The 14,771-nt window shown below is 53.8% G+C and overlaps 4 protein-coding genes and 1 non-coding gene across 5 annotated transcripts; 2 read left to right on the top strand and 3 right to left on the bottom strand.

Annotated features, from left to right (window-relative positions):
• Positions 1-811: 811 nt before the first annotated feature.
• Positions 812-1,550, bottom strand: PHACADRAFT_259790 (uncharacterized protein; the record flags this gene model as incomplete). Its single annotated transcript, XM_007398047.1, has 1 exon — positions 812-1,550. Exon 1 carries the CDS (start codon positions 1,489-1,491, stop codon positions 814-816), a length of 678 nt encoding a protein of 225 aa, XP_007398109.1. The 5' UTR covers positions 1,492-1,550.
• A 1,527-nt stretch (positions 1,551-3,077) lies between these two features.
• On the bottom strand, positions 3,078-3,186 carry PHACADRAFT_t104. The gene has a single exon. It is a non-coding gene; the product is annotated as a tRNA-Leu (tRNA).
• Positions 3,187-4,500: 1,314 nt separating this feature from the next.
• Positions 4,501-6,374, top strand: PHACADRAFT_211116 (uncharacterized protein; the record flags this gene model as incomplete). Its single annotated transcript, XM_007398046.1, has 2 exons — positions 4,501-4,547; positions 4,612-6,374. 2 exons carry the CDS (start codon positions 4,501-4,503, stop codon positions 6,299-6,301), a joined length of 1,737 nt encoding a protein of 578 aa, XP_007398108.1. The 3' UTR covers positions 6,302-6,374.
• A 525-nt stretch (positions 6,375-6,899) lies between these two features.
• Positions 6,900-9,385, bottom strand: PHACADRAFT_211115 (uncharacterized protein). The gene is made up of 7 exons (XM_007398045.1): positions 9,299-9,385; positions 9,202-9,250; positions 9,099-9,152; positions 9,022-9,048; positions 8,953-8,970; positions 7,749-8,900; positions 6,900-7,696 (listed from the first exon to the last, which is right to left on the bottom strand). Exons 1-7 carry the CDS (start codon positions 9,344-9,346, stop codon positions 7,179-7,181), a joined length of 1,866 nt encoding a protein of 621 aa, XP_007398107.1. The 5' UTR covers positions 9,347-9,385; the 3' UTR covers positions 6,900-7,178.
• A 520-nt stretch (positions 9,386-9,905) lies between these two features.
• PHACADRAFT_125129 (uncharacterized protein) lies at positions 9,906-13,014 on the top strand. Its single transcript, XM_007398044.1, has 15 exons — positions 9,906-10,237; positions 10,422-10,477; positions 10,530-10,733; positions 10,792-10,972; positions 11,026-11,052; positions 11,102-11,260; positions 11,316-11,340; positions 11,399-11,427; positions 11,476-11,498; positions 11,554-11,817; positions 11,868-12,014; positions 12,091-12,133; positions 12,189-12,220; positions 12,290-12,436; positions 12,521-13,014. The coding sequence occupies exons 1-15, from the start codon at positions 10,102-10,104 to the stop codon at positions 12,605-12,607; spliced, it is 1,560 nt and encodes a 519-aa protein (XP_007398106.1). The 5' UTR covers positions 9,906-10,101; the 3' UTR covers positions 12,608-13,014.
• The last annotated feature ends 1,757 nt before the right edge of the window (positions 13,015-14,771 follow it).

Here is a 14,771-nt window from a genome sequence, read left to right as displayed (position 1 = left end):
CTTCGATCTCCCCAGGGCGGCCACGGTATGCCTCCCCGTACTGTTATTTGCCGCGTCCGAGGACGAGTTTGCTTGGACACCGCTACCTTCCACAGCTGGAGCTGCAACTCGCATGTTACCATTCGCAACTGTCAGAGGGGAGGCTTGTTGAACATTGCTGTCTGTCTCCGTAAGGATGTCCGATGTTTCACCCGCACGAGAAGCTGCAACGGGAGTAGAGTGCCGTCGAGCACCGTTGTTGAGCACAGACAGTGGAGAGCGTGCGAAGGGAACGCCCTCATCAACTGGGGCAGGATCTCCCAGATCGCTGCCAACGGTGGCGGCTCCGGAAGATGTTGATGCATCGTCGCTGTCTGGCGTATGTGACCACGGTGGTCGAATAGCCCCGTACGCCGGCCGACGTGACAAGGGTATCGTGTGTCTAGGCTTGTCCTGAGTATCGTCGTCATCCGCCGATGAGGAAGAAGAGGATGTCGACGACCGAGAGGTGACACCTCGAGGGCTGCCGCGGACTCCACGCTGCTTGTGCTTGTCTCGTGCACCCAGGTTATCTCCTTCATCCTCATCCGAGGACAGCGTGACGTCTCGCGGTTGATGAGCGACGCCGTATTCCGAATATTTCCGACTTGGCCCAACGGGCTGCGGTGGCGGCGGGGAGCGTGCTGTCGGCCGCACTGAGAGGAATCGTACTTCCGGTGACACGGATTGCGAAGAAGACGGGCTGACGACGGGACTGCGTGCGGAAGCATCGGCGGGGTCGTCATCGCTGTGGAGAATAAGTTTCAGCCTTCGACAAGGTTGATAACAATGCACTCACTCGGAGTCGCTGTCTTCGCTACCTCTCTCCTCGTCACTTGCGAGCTCCCTCCAGATGCCGTCTTTCTTCTTGACTCTGAAGGGGAACCCCGTCCACATCTCTTTCGTACTCCACTTGCCCTTCGTCTCAGGATTCCATACGGCCATCCATGTGCATATGCGTCCGAACTCGGCGCGCTCTTGACTCGTCAGTCGCCTGTACCATTGTGCGCGCTGGCGGCCTTCGTTGATGTCGGGCAATACCTCGCGTTGCAAGGTGCTCGTTATTTCAGTGTACTGACCGCAGAGAACCTTAATGGTCTCTACAAGCGTGCCTAGTTCATCCTCCTTCTCTTCGCGCTCATCCTGCCCCAGACCTCCGTCGCCGTCCTCGTCGCCGAGCTCGATGTCGTCTTCGTCGCGGAAGCCGAACTGTCTCCACTTTCTCTGCGCCAGGTCGGGTAGATGCTCGTACTGAGGGGATAGGTCACGTAGCTCGGTGAACCATAGTTTTCGATACTCGGAATCTTCTGCGACGCGCTTCATCACGGCTGGTGGAAGCCTTGGTGGAGCCGGGTGTCCGAGCGCGGTCGTGTACTTCGAGAGCTGCCTGTAATGGTATTCCTCGTCATCATTGGACCGCATGTCTTGCTCGTTCGGACCGGGGTCAACAGATGGATCGGTGGCGTCGTCCATGTCAACATCGTCGCTCACTGCTAATGATAGTCCTTGAGATTCTGGGGATTGTGTGTGCTTGATATAAGTACTGATCAGGATCAAAATATTCTCAGCCGCACTGACCATACGGCACCTTCTGTAACTGAGCTCTATCTTCGCCCGAAGGAGAGTCGCCGAAGGAGTCACGCTCGGTGACTAGAAGCGATGCGTCCTTGCCTCCGACAGAAATAGAGTCGCCCACGTCAGGCCCCACGTGAGGTAGCTCGTCCCTAAGCCGTCTGCTGAACCGCGCCGACTTGCGTGGGTTCCCATTGGGCATGAAGGACGCGGCCTTTATCGTCGAATATATCTGCGATAAGGAGGTAAGTGGCGATGTAGAAGGCGTATTCGTCTGAAGCTTGAGAAGTGCGGGAGATGTGCTCCTAGAAGGGCTGAAAGTCGTCTGAGAGAGCGGTGGCGGAGGTGGCGTGCCTCTGCGAGTACGCGCGGAAGGCCTTGAGGGTGATGAGGCCGGCGAAGACTGCAACTCGCCTGCGAAACCCGTCGAAGCCAAAATTGTGAAGGGGAGTGGGGTCCATGTTTCCTCCACAGCCCCGCGACTTGGAAGGATCGGTGGCGAAGGAGCGTTACTTCGTTGCAAGTTGTCGGTGTTCGCAGGTTGCCGTCTACATGAACGTTTGGCAAAACCGAGTAAAGTGATATTTCATGACACTTACATTATCGGCGTAGCGGGGAGCTCACCATTGCCGGAGACTTTCGCGTAGTTCTTCGTCTGGACGTTCCTCCTCTTGTTCTTAATTCCAGCCTTGACCAGTGCTCTGCCTGGGTTCTGCAGAATATAATGATCAGCAAATGAGTGCCAAAGGCAAGATTCTACATGCATTGTAAGAAGTAGTAGTCTGCTGCTTCTTTCCGGCATCCTTCCCGTTGCGATGTCTCAGCTCGTATGGCGACATGAATATCCAGAACCGCGGCGGTGTGTGAGATGGGATGCGCGACGATGTTGCACGGTGTGGCGAATGTAGAGTGGGAAGAGTTGTGGAGCAAGGTGAATAACGAAAGATTCCACAAAGGAAAACACAAAGGGCTGCCTTCAAAAACAAAACAAAGAATGATGAGTGGCCAAACCAGTGGCATGACCCTGTTCGAAGGTCCTAGCGATGGCGAACGCGGCGGATAATCTTCGCTGTCATGTTACCAAACACCTGTTTCTGTTTTATCTCCCGATCTCGCGGTCCTTCACGATGTAACAGAGATCGACACCGACATCATCCAAGTTCGGTCTCAGCATCGTACATCACCATATTTGGATGTGATGGCGCATCAGCTATGATCGAGTAGTGTTGCTACGGCTCGGCACGGCTTGAGCCGGTTATCCATCCCAAAACGGAAGGTAGTTCACGCGGGTACCGCAAAATACGCAATCCATTGGCCGTTTCACTTCGATGTTGCTACATATTAGTATATCTCCTCCTTTCCAAGGGTTTCCAAGTCAATGATCTCTTCATCCATGTCCAATCCCTGTGTGAAAGATAGAGAGTAGCCTTGTTCGAACTGAAACTTCAGCATTTGCAGCTCATTGCACAAAATATATAGAAAAACCATGACAAGAGTGGGATTCGAACCCACGCAGCTTTCGCTATGAGAAGACCAGCCTCCGCTGGCAAGCTTTCCGCTTGAGTCACACGCCTTAGACCACTCGGCCATCTTGTCATGTTAGCGATGTTATCTTCAAGATCTAAGATGTGAGAACGAACATGTGGAAGCCTTGGGAGCCCCTCCGAAGTTATTTCTCTCTGGACTTCACGTCGTGCACCGTGCATATATACTGATTCTTGGGATTAACCGAGGACGCCAGCCCAATGAACACACCTCTATCGCCGCCTCGGAGAACGCTAATCAAGTCAGATACCTCTTCACACCCAGAACTATCCGACAGTCATTCCAGCAGTAGCCAGCTGCAGGTGGTCATAACACTACGATGCCGTGTGGCAGGGTGGTTTTCAGTGAAGCTGCTCTCGATGCACTTTGCTTTACATGTGCCAAAAGGAGCCTGTTGCTACGAGCTACCCAAGGCAACGTGATTGGTGCCATGACCAGTCGGCAGGCCAAAGCACAACGGTCACTTCACATGAAAGGCACACGGGCATGGAAGCTCGCTTGTGACAACCTTTGGAGCTTGTCATTTAAAGACTTCTTCTCCTCTTCCTGTTGACATCAGGGACCACCTGCATCATGCCAGCACGCTTTACTTCCGACGTCCTCAAGACTCAAAGTTACAAGGAGCTTCAACATATCGTGAAGGCGTGCAGGCTTAATTAACTATGCACAGTAGCCGGCTAGTCTGATACACGAGTGGCATCACTGGATTTGAAAGGAAATAACCCGGACGACCAAGCCGTTCAGAGACTAAGCGGCCAGAGTGCTCGAAAGACCTGCTCCAGAGCCTACTCGCGCTCATCGTTCCCGCACCTGATTGGCTTTTTTACAGTACCTTTCTCGGTCCTTTGTCATTGACATATTTGCGCTGTTCTGCAGGCTGCGCCGCTTTCACAGGCGAGCCAGCGACACCGCCATCAGGTGAGATTGGCTCACAGGGAGACCTCGCTACCGGCGGCCAACAATCTTTACCCGAGACTGAAGACTTCACATCTCTCACTCTCCATCTACCCAAGTCTGCACTAACAGCTGTGAGTTATTGGACAACATGCGGATGCATACCTGACATTCACACGGCTCTCATACAGTCGCTACTGCCTCCAGATCCTAGCGCTGGCCGCTGGCTCTTGATGTGGAAGATGCCATAGCAGTCGATGCACATTCCTGCACTCTCCTTTCGACGAAGGAGACCGCTTCTGATAACGCCTCGATATTGACTGTGCAAAACACCGCCGCAGGACAATCGCCGAAGACGGCAGCCACCTGTACCTGGCTTGGCAGCATCCGCAGACATATTGCGGCAGGGCCGTCGAGGCCAACGCCTTCGATGCCAGGACAAAGGCTGGTGACAGCACCTCATCCGGTGCGATGAGCGAAGAGCTAGCTGCGGAGGATCTCAGCCTGGAACAGATGATGTTTGTACCCACTGTTCTGTCATCCGTGTTGTATACTGATTCCTGCTCATTGGTGCCTGTTCAGGATTAACAAGTGGATGAAAGGTTACTCGGTTGTGCGGAAACGAACAACACCATCCACCGCCCAGCTAGCAACTATGCTAGCAACTATGCTAACACAGTCGTCACAAGCTGGTTGGACCTCCCGACCTCCCGAGGATGATTCCGATGACGAGATGGTGTTCAAAGGATTTGGCAGCAGGGATCGGAAGAGGAACTCGTTGAGGGATACCGCGCCGCGGCGTGCGCCCGTCCCCGAAGATGTCCTAGCCGCATCTCAAGCTCCTTCGCGTCCGTCCCAAGCATCCCCGCGTAAGGAGTTCTCTTCAATATCCACTGATGCGTCCGACTATGGGGAGTTCGGGCTTCGCTCGTCCCAGTCATGCGATACGTGGCTGCGGAAAGCGTCGCAGCCTACCATCCCGGACGACGCGCCCTTCTCCCAAGGGCTTCCTTCTTCGCGTTTAGAGCCGCAAGGCCAGGAAATGCAGGATATTAGACTACCAGAGACAGCCGAGTTGAAGTACGAGGACGTCGACGACTCAGATAATCGAGACAGCAGCGAGGGCGGGAGTATCGCCTGTTGTGCCATCGATGCGGCGGGGTTCCATATACAGGTGAGCACTACCATACGTCCACTATCAACGGCGTCGAGGGAGAGAAATCCGGATACCATTGTACCACCAGAAGGGGAGACTAGGGAGTCGGTCATCGTGGACTTCGTGACTCAATACATGCGAACCATGTTCAAACACGGCATCATTCTTGAACCTCGCCACAAAAACGACATCTTTGACGTTCTAACGAGGGGGTGGGACAACGGTCGGATCACGTTCAAAAGCCTCGATAATTGTCGACACCATGTCAGGAGCATGTATCCAATTCCTGACGAGAGGGACCTGCCCGATGTGCGGAGATACTTCTTCCGCTGGGAGCTTCCCTACGTCAAAGAGGAGGACTGGTTCAAGCGGCGCAAACGTATCTTTCCGTTGGTCGAGGATCCCGACCATCTAGGTGAATTTTACTCTACCAGACTGGGTCCCGGCGTACTTCAAGATGGCCAGTACTATGATCGTTCTGACACATCTCCTCCCCAAGGTTCGAGATTGTGCTGCCCTCCCCGCAGCCCACACTACGATGACGACGACGAGGACAACAAGATGGTCTTCAGACGGTTCGGCTATCAGCCAACGGAGTCGGTGAAAGTCGACGGCAATACTGCCTCCGCTCGCCTCGGTGCTCGGTCTACGCCCGTCGCCTCGTCTCTTGCTGGACCGTCACGGCCACCCACCGCAAGGAAGGGGCCGTCATATTGCCCGGACCCTGCCCTCAAAGCGACGCCGTACCACTCCATTCACCTTCTTAAGGCTGTTTCGCCCTCGCCTGAATCAGACCGGGTCCACGCCCAAACTACCGCCGGGGCGGCGGCGGCGGCTCCTGGACCGTCTCTCTATCTTGGCGAAGCGATATCCCGTGACGAGCACTCGGACCGCGCTAGTGGCCAATGTGACGTGGACGGTCCCGAACAGCTTGCTGACCCTTATGCCTCTTCTCGTATCTCTGCCTCTGCGGAGTTTGTGGTGGGGCCAGCGTGCGCTGGACTGTCACAGTCTGTCCTCGGCAAACGGGTGCGCGACGTGGACCGAAACTCGGACAGCGATAACGAACAGCCGCGGCTCACGAAACGTGTCGAGAACTTCTTGGGGTCGCGGTAGCACTTCATATCTGCTCAGTATTTTCAGTGTGCTGTAAATAACTCTGCAATCTGTGTTGGAGGAATATAGGCAAATGTAGATTATTCAAGATTACTCAAGATCGTTGTGACAAAAGAAAAAGGGTATAGCCCGTTTCACGCATGAACGCCACAAAGCGGGCAATGACTGTCTTGACTTCCATGCATCGATGTCCATTGACGTCTATAACATGCCAAAATCGTTGTGAGTCGGTGCATAAATATATGAAGGGCGGGACATGCGCACGAACGCGAATAAACTGTAGTGTCAACATCCCCAGGCTCTGACATGATGGATGCGAGATTGACGTATTGCGCCACACATACTCTCGGCGTGCAACCGTAGCCAGTCCGAAAAGCACATCGTTCGCACGAGGCCCGATTTCCGAGCCTACTAGACGGCAACCCCCTAAGTAACTGCTACCGATGGAGAGTAGCATGCCACGTCTCAAGAAGGCGAGGTTCGATAGGTTCAAGCCTAGAGGGACAGGGCCGCCAGGTCCCTACAAGCCCCGCCCTCCAAGAGAATATAGTGCCTTCCACTCACACCTGAAACTCCGTTGCAGCTCATACCAGGCAAGGGGAGGGGAATATGCCAGAGGAACGCAGCGTCGTCGCAGACCTCCTTCTGAGCATCTCTCCAATTGATACGGCCTCTCCAAAAAAAAGGGAAGTCGAGTGCTACACTAGCAGAAAGAGGTATAGAGACAGACGAGAGAAAGAGAAGCACTGATGTAAGCTAAGCTCGAGGATAATATTACATGGGCAGAGGAATGATAATCGTTACTTCTAAGAGATGGTCCCGCCATGTGCAGCTATTTTTTTGGGTGACCGAGCGTGCGAACGTGGATGTCAACACATTATGCGGATATCGGAACTGGGGGCTTCGAGTCGTCCTTCTTTGCAGCTGCGGCAGCCTCCGCCTGTGCGACGGCCTGCAAGGCCTGGGCTTTCTTCTCCTCAACCTCCTTTACCCTCTTCTCCAGCTCCGCCGCGCTCGATGCAGCGCCGTTCGCACCAGTCTTAGCCGGATTATTGAACGTAACGCTCTTGTTGTGGCTATGTGCACCCATGCTGCCCGTCTCCGGCGTTGAGACGGTGACAAGCCCTCCGGAAGCTGACAAGCCGCGATGGAACGTCGTAGGTAACACGCGTCCCTCGGGGTGTTGGAAGGGGCACGTCGCCCTTGTGCAGGCAGTGCCGAACCGGCACGGCTGCGAGACCGAGTTCGCTGGCTTCTGGTTGGGGTGAAGGAAAGCGCAGCCTGGTCGTGTACAGGCTGCGCCGAAGCGGCAGGGAATTTGGGACTGATGCGAGGGAGCGGGAGATTGAGCAGCGCCTGGCGTGAACGCTGGTGCCTTGGGATTAAGCTGCTCACCTGCGAGAACGCCGTCAGAAACGTCAGAACACGTGTCAGGAATGCGACGTACCGGTTGCCTTCAATACGGCGGGGCTTACATGGGACTTGACACAGTCCTTGTCTTTGCAGTCCTTGCCATTCTCGCAAGGCTCGTTGCTGAGAACAACACCGCTCTCCGGAGTGGCGACAGGGGAAGGATGTGAATACCGGCAGACTGAGTTGGAGCATTTTACACCAAATTTGCAGAGTGTAGGTGATTGAGGTCGTTCCGGGGGGACGAAACCTGACCGGCTCTGGGACGTAGACGGCGTGATTTGAGGAGCAACGACCGGGGTCGGTGCTGCGATGATCGGGGTAGGCATAGCTGCAACAGTTGGTGCCTGCTCAGCTTTCATAGCAGGTGCAGGAGGTGCATTGTCCAACATGCTCGACGACGGTGCCGGGGTATGGCCTCCTCGTCCTCCGTGTCCGCCCCGCATGCCGCCCCTTCCCCTGCCCCTTCCCCGCCCGCTCATACCTTGCTGACCATTCATGCCACCCATCATGTTCATATCCATGCCCGGTTGCATCGGAAAGCCGTTCATATTCATCGCTGCAGGGTTGAGAATTCCCATCGCCCCCGCCATTTGCGTCATTAACGCCATCTGGTTCATCATCATCTCCTGCAGCATTATCGGATTTGTCATCTGCATCGCCGCCATATCCATCCCAGGCATACCGCTCATCGGGAAGCCTTGGGGTGCGCCGCCCATCAACATAGCCATCTCCGGGTTCTGTGCGGTGATGTTGTCAATACGAGCTTGAATGTCATCCTTCACGAAGTGACCATTCCGTGGAGAGCTCATACGTTCGAGAAGACTGCGAGAGCCACTCGGCATGTTGCTGAGACCGTCTCTTTGCATTGCGCGTGGCCCGGTAGGTAGGTCCATCCGTCGCGTCTTGTGCGCATGTCCACTTGGTGAAGGCGAACGTGCGGATGCAGGACGTTTCTGTGCGGAAGGTAAAGTAGAAGGAAGAGCTTGTGCGATAGCTTGCTGAAAGGGGCCGGCGCGCGGGCCATTTGGGGGTCGTCTTGGTAGCTCGTTTTGCACATGCGGGGGAGTTTCGTGGGTAGGGGGAGGTACGGCAGAGGGCGCAGGCTCAGGAGCAGGAGCGGTTGATGATTCAGCTTCTGGTGCAGCCTTCGATACCTCAGCAAAAAGCCAGTCGACGAAATTTGCATCTAGCAACGACTCAGCACACTCTTAAAGGCAGAGGTGGCGCATATATCTCACCAAATTCGGAGCCAATGACTTATAGATCATGATTAGCGTATTTTCAAAGACCACAGGTCGAGCACTCACGATCTTCCAACTCTGACGATATCTGAGCTGGAGCGCTGTCAGTTGTCAGGCGTTCTTCGGTTGTACTCGCCACTTACCGGGAGTCTTATTGTTAATAATCATGATAGTAATGTATTCTGCCATGACAGGATCTGCAAGGTCGGTGAGCAACACGCTACTGCTGCGCTCCAGAGCACTCACCTGCGTCAGGGCTATACCCTCGCTTTGTGAGTTCATCTTGGATTGCGTTCTAGCCACACAGTCAGCGAACTGCAGACTTGTTGCCATATTGACATACCTGCAATGCCGTAGCACGCTCAGTACCAATCGTCAAGCCAAATGCCATGGTAGAGTGAGGAGATGGTGGACGTTGAGGCGAAGCTGTGATGACCACAAGCGAAACTGCCGGCGTGACACTAAGCTAAACGAAGTCACGCCACTTGCAGAGTTTTGCTTACGAGAGTAAGAACTGACTCTTATCGTGACTTGTCACGTTCTTCGTTAGTTGGGCTCGCGGTCCTCATCACTGTCGACAACGTTCTCGCTCGAGAATGGATTGTGCTTCAGAAATCCGTTATGTTCGAATATCCAGAGTCAAATTATAGCTGAATTTCCGGCAATATTTACCGACTTCCTCAGACTACTCCTGGATCTCTCGCGATGCCAAGCCGAAAAGGACATGCCGCGGCGCCGTGATGAACGATTTTGTCACAGAATGGTCGGCGGAGGCTGTTTCTGTGAACTCACATCATGCTCTCTCTAGGGCCTCTTAGATTTCTTTGGAAGCCTATACCTCGCTTTCTGACTAGCCTGCCCCCCGCGAATACAGCAAACGCCACTTTCCGACTTGCTTTGTCCGGAACAACTCCCACTTTCTCTTCCAGGCTTTCGTCCTCTGCAGCTCGTCTCTATCCACCATTTCTCCATCATGCGCGGGGGCTGTCATATACTGCTGTCCTTCAACAGAATAAAAGCCCGGAAGCCGAACGTGATGGAACGGCAGCAAAGGAAGTCGCGAATGCGCTCGATAGAGCTGGCAGGGGCTTGACGTGCAGCGGAAAGGAACTGGAGTTGGCTGGCAGAGCGTTGGGCAACGAAGGGATGCCGTTGCCTTCGCAGCCGCCGCCATCTCCCACAGGGCCACCTCAAGGTCCAGCCGGCCCCAATACGACACCGTTCACAACTGGGTCGAGCATCGTTGACGCGTTCATTACCACCGTCATTGGTCTAAGTATGGGTGAGTGTGGTAGTTCATCGTTTACAGCGCCTTGCTGCCTATGTATATAGCGTCATGTCTCCCGAATGTACTTTGCTGTCGATTGTTCTAAAGGGGACGTCCCATTTTGTGTCTGTCTCGAAGATTGTTCTCCCATCCCGTTCGAGCCAACTCGTGGCGGTTGTATTGACCTCGTACTGTTTAGTGTTCTTCGGAGGGATCGCGTATGTCGCATGGTACAAGACCAACGTGTTGGATAAGGTGCGAGCTTGCCCGTGCCGCGCTACCAAATGGCCGTTAACCAAAAGGATAGATTGAACTCGCCTTCACCGCCGGGTATGACCCTGCGCTTGAGCTTGCAAACCGTACCTCGAAGCGGGAAGAACCTCTTCCCGTGCAGCACGAGTCAGACGATATTCCATGGAACAAGCATCTTCGCCGTGATGACCAGGACCTGATGGACGACATCGTGGGCGGTGGAGAGACCGGCCGTTACTTCATGCTACTTGGTCCTAAGGTGAGTCTCTAAGCCCAATGCGGCGTGTAACGCCCCTCAGCAGCGCTGTCTCCCGTAGGGTACAGGGAAAACCACCATGCTTTACGATGCTATGCAAAAGATCCACGCAGAAGGTGTTTCCATTTGCGAAGCTCATCCCGACTTGGAAGTCTTCCGCCTCCGCCTGGGGAAAGCATTGAACTACGAGTACCACGAGGATTCGCAAACGGGCCTCTTCCAGAGGCGCGACCCGAGGGAAGGTGCGGCTGATGCGTTAATATGTATGGTTCTGAAGCACATTGACGGCGTGCAGGCGGGCCGGCGCTGGACATTGAACGAGGTGAGGCTCGTTAATATCCCGTTTGTGACCTGTGTTGAGTTCCCACGAGCTTTGAACAAGCTGGAAAAGGTTGCGCTGCGTTACTCGGAGAAGAAGAAACGGCCACTTGTCCTGATCTTGAACAATATACACTTCTTCAAGAATGACGATGACGGAAAGAACATTCTGCTACAGTTTCAGCAGCGGGCAGAAGCATGGGCAGCGAGCGGTGCGCTCACACCGTTCCCACATTACACAAATATTGGCTCATGCCGTGTCGTCAGGGATCTTGACCGTTGTCTTCAGCTCGTGTGTTTCCGCTTTTCCGTCTGTCACATAAATGTTCATTAATTCTTTCTTCCTCTAGGGATGATTTCTGGCCGTTTTACCTCATGCGTGAGTTCGTCCTACTATGTTCACGAATGATCGTTGAAGTCGCTTTAGGTAAAACTGGAAGCCGTATGCAAGTAAGCGGCAGGAAGGATGCGTTGTCGGGATGTGACTCATATTATTTTGTGTCAGATCGTGTCGGTCAGAGACTTGAATCATCGACAAGCATTGCAAGCGGCGATGAAGATGCGCAAGGCTTGTAACCGACCCGACGAGCCTGAAGAAATTTACAAGGAGGTTGTGAACTACGCTGGTGGAAGACTTGCATACCTAAACAAGATTGCGAGACAACCGGACATGCTTAGGTACGCTGGTGAGCTTCTAGGGATCGAGAAAGCCTGGTTACAGAGCCAAATTGGCCTCATTCCCGACCACGACGACGACGTTATGGATGAGGTGTGTGATCGCAGTTGATCATAGTGAAACATGGGCTTAACCTCGTTTAGCAAAAATGGAGTTCGTGCTCGTGGCTCTTGCTAAGAGAATTTGTGAAGATGCGGCAAGGAACGGTGCGCGAGATAGAGGAGCAAATTGCCGCGGGTGAGAAGCCTCCGGAGGCCCTCACGGATCTGCTCCTGCCCAAAATACCATATGTAAGTGCAAATCTACTCCACCACGCATTTTCTATCTCGCCCCTTTGATCCGTGCTCATTGTCTGGCCCTTGCTAGTACCGGTGCCGACAGATCATGACACGGCCGGACTTCTTGGAAGGTGCGTAGTGCCTTCAACGTGCCTCATATCTCACCAAACCCTGAACCGTTCGTAGCCTTAGACCGCCTGAACATTATCTCCATTGACGTGAGTTGCACTGCATCTGCTTCACGTTCGTTGCACGAGTGGGGAGGCTGACTGTGCCGGCACCCGCAGATCAACCACGACGTGACCCCGGATTCGCTTCTGCTGCTGCGCGCCGCACAAGAGGTGGTCGAAGAAGAAGGCTTCGACCAACAGCTCGACGACGTGCGCGATAGGGTCGATGAGATCGAGAGCCTGCACCGGACCAGAGAGCTTACGGTGCGTGTACCTTCTTTCTGCTCCGCGATGTTCCCCGAGCTCAGGGTCTACTCCTACCTGTTCGCTGATCCTCCCTGCTTCCAGTTCAAGGATGTGAAAATTGGCGATCGCATCCGATTGAGTGTCGACAAGGGCGGAGCTCTCCTCATTGAGGACGAACGGCCGTCCTAGACCTTAGCGATGTCCTACAGGATAATGGTTCTAGTCGTGCCTATGCCTCCCCACGGACATGCACGCCCTACCCTTTTCTAATTGGTTCTTTTCCTTCCTTGTTCAGTGGGACGATTGACTTCTCTTGTCCGGCAGTCAGCTGATGCTGGCTTCGTGCCGGCCGTCGCCTCGCGGAATACATGCATTATAGAGTCGTGAGTTCCGATAACTTGCGGTTGGATTTTTATGATTGAGTTCCTGCATCGTTTACTTCCGGTCTCCGGTACCTGTGGACAAGTTTCTTCTGCCCCAGTGGACCTAGTCAACTCTCCGAGGATTAGGGACCGGCCGGACAGCGCAAATGATTATCTTTAATGGTAGCATTCGGGCGGTTGGCCCGATATCGTGGCAACTGCTGGAGTCGTGAAGTGAATACTGTGCGACAAGCTGCTTGACCTTCTTCGAAGAACGTCAATATTGGGCATGAAAGGCATCTTGAAGGAATGGTCTTATGTCCGACTCAACCATGCATGCAATACACCTAAGCTTCAATAGGACCGTTCCGACAGATTTCTCACGAGCAAATCTAGCGCCACACATGCACCAACCTATTGTGCCCATCGTCGGGGATGTACATATATCCTGCTAGCTCTCCTTGTCCTTCGCCCTGTCCATAGCTGTGAATACTAAGCATGCCTAAACGGTCCAAACGCCTATGGAACGGACAATAGGACCGCTCAGGCGCGATACGATATCACGCCCGCAGGCTGCCAGTCTTCGTGACAATCAATCGAACACTGCATAGCGCTCAAGTATTTGGCGTCCTCGGTGACGGCGTCGCGTGAGGAGCTGAAGTGTACTGTTAAAGTCAAGAGAGGTTGCCAGGGAACTGATGAGGAACGCGAAAATTCTGCACAGCCGTCACGCTTATCGGGATCTCTCCCTCCAGACGTGGGGCCGACTGAGTCAGTGCACCGGGTGGCGTTAGACGAATCAGAAACTAGTCAGGGTCCGATGGAGGGCTAGCTGGCGTGGCTCGGGAACGCAGAATGTTTGATCTGGTGACGACGTGTGAATTCGCAGATGAGTGTTTGGCCTGCGCACGGTGCAGTGTGGCATGAGTGCGAACTTATACGTGTCCTTCTTGCTGCGATGGGGTTTACAGTGAGACAGAAATGTCCAGAATACTGTTCGCAAGTCAAGATATTTGGTTATGGATATCAAGCCAGGACGGTCGCTTAACGCACCGATTTCCGGGCCAGCGCAGATAGGATTGTCGTCCCGTTATATGCGACGCCGAAATGGCGGCGTTCAGTATTACAAGACAAGTGCGAGCACGATATGAGCGGACCAGGTTCATAAGATCCGTAAACATCGGCCACTCTACCTGCATGAACGCAGCGTAGACATGAAGCATTTCCATATGCTGGACTGGGTAATTCTGGGTACGCCAAAGGAGCTTGACTCAGGAGGCCTTGGGAGGTCATGCGACGATGAAATCAACTTCAGACCGCGGAGCCTGTTGCTTCTTCATTCCGTACAGAGTCGTCGGGGCGCCGCCGACACTCAATCGATAGATGACCCGGCGACATCGATGCGCTGTAGTAGCAACTTGTAACAGGTCAGCTGAGAACGAAATATTCTTGCAAGACCACTGTACCTACCATGTTTCGCATCAGCAGGCTGTGCTAGTGCTTCAACGGCTTCGTAACTGAATGGTGGCTGTTGTACATTGAAACGTCCTTGCTCGTGAACTGCATAGCTGGCTATACTTGCGATCTCACAAGAATAGCTTCCTACACTGCGGTCAAACACAACTACATCTCGCCTTGGAATTCGAGGCTACCGGGCAGACCCGCGTGGGAATGCATCACTGCAAGGCAATGAATAGCAGCCCCTGCCCGCTTTCAGATGTTCTTCGAGACGCGTTCCCAGGTGATAAGGACTGACGATCCCCGTAGAGACCGAAATGAAATTGGCCGGGTCGAGGAAAGATTTCTGCATTTCAAGTCGTCACTGCGCAAGATGGTACTGCTGAAGGCAGTACGAACGTACAGAGAGAGATATAAGATGTGAAATCTTTCCTCATTTTCCTGGTTCCCATCTGCCAGAGATAGCTGCGCAAGGTTCGAAGTCAGACGTGGATACTTGCCATAATAGCATTTGAGTTCTCGACGCCCTTGCA

This window comes from Phanerochaete carnosa (genome assembly GCF_000300595.1).
Source record: "Phanerochaete carnosa HHB-10118-sp unplaced genomic scaffold PHACAscaffold_7, whole genome shotgun sequence".
Classification (NCBI taxonomy): Eukaryota; Fungi; Basidiomycota; class Agaricomycetes; order Polyporales; family Phanerochaetaceae; genus Phanerochaete; species Phanerochaete carnosa.
The sequence above is the reverse complement of the archived record's forward strand: the minus strand, read 5'-3'. Positions and strand labels throughout refer to the sequence as shown.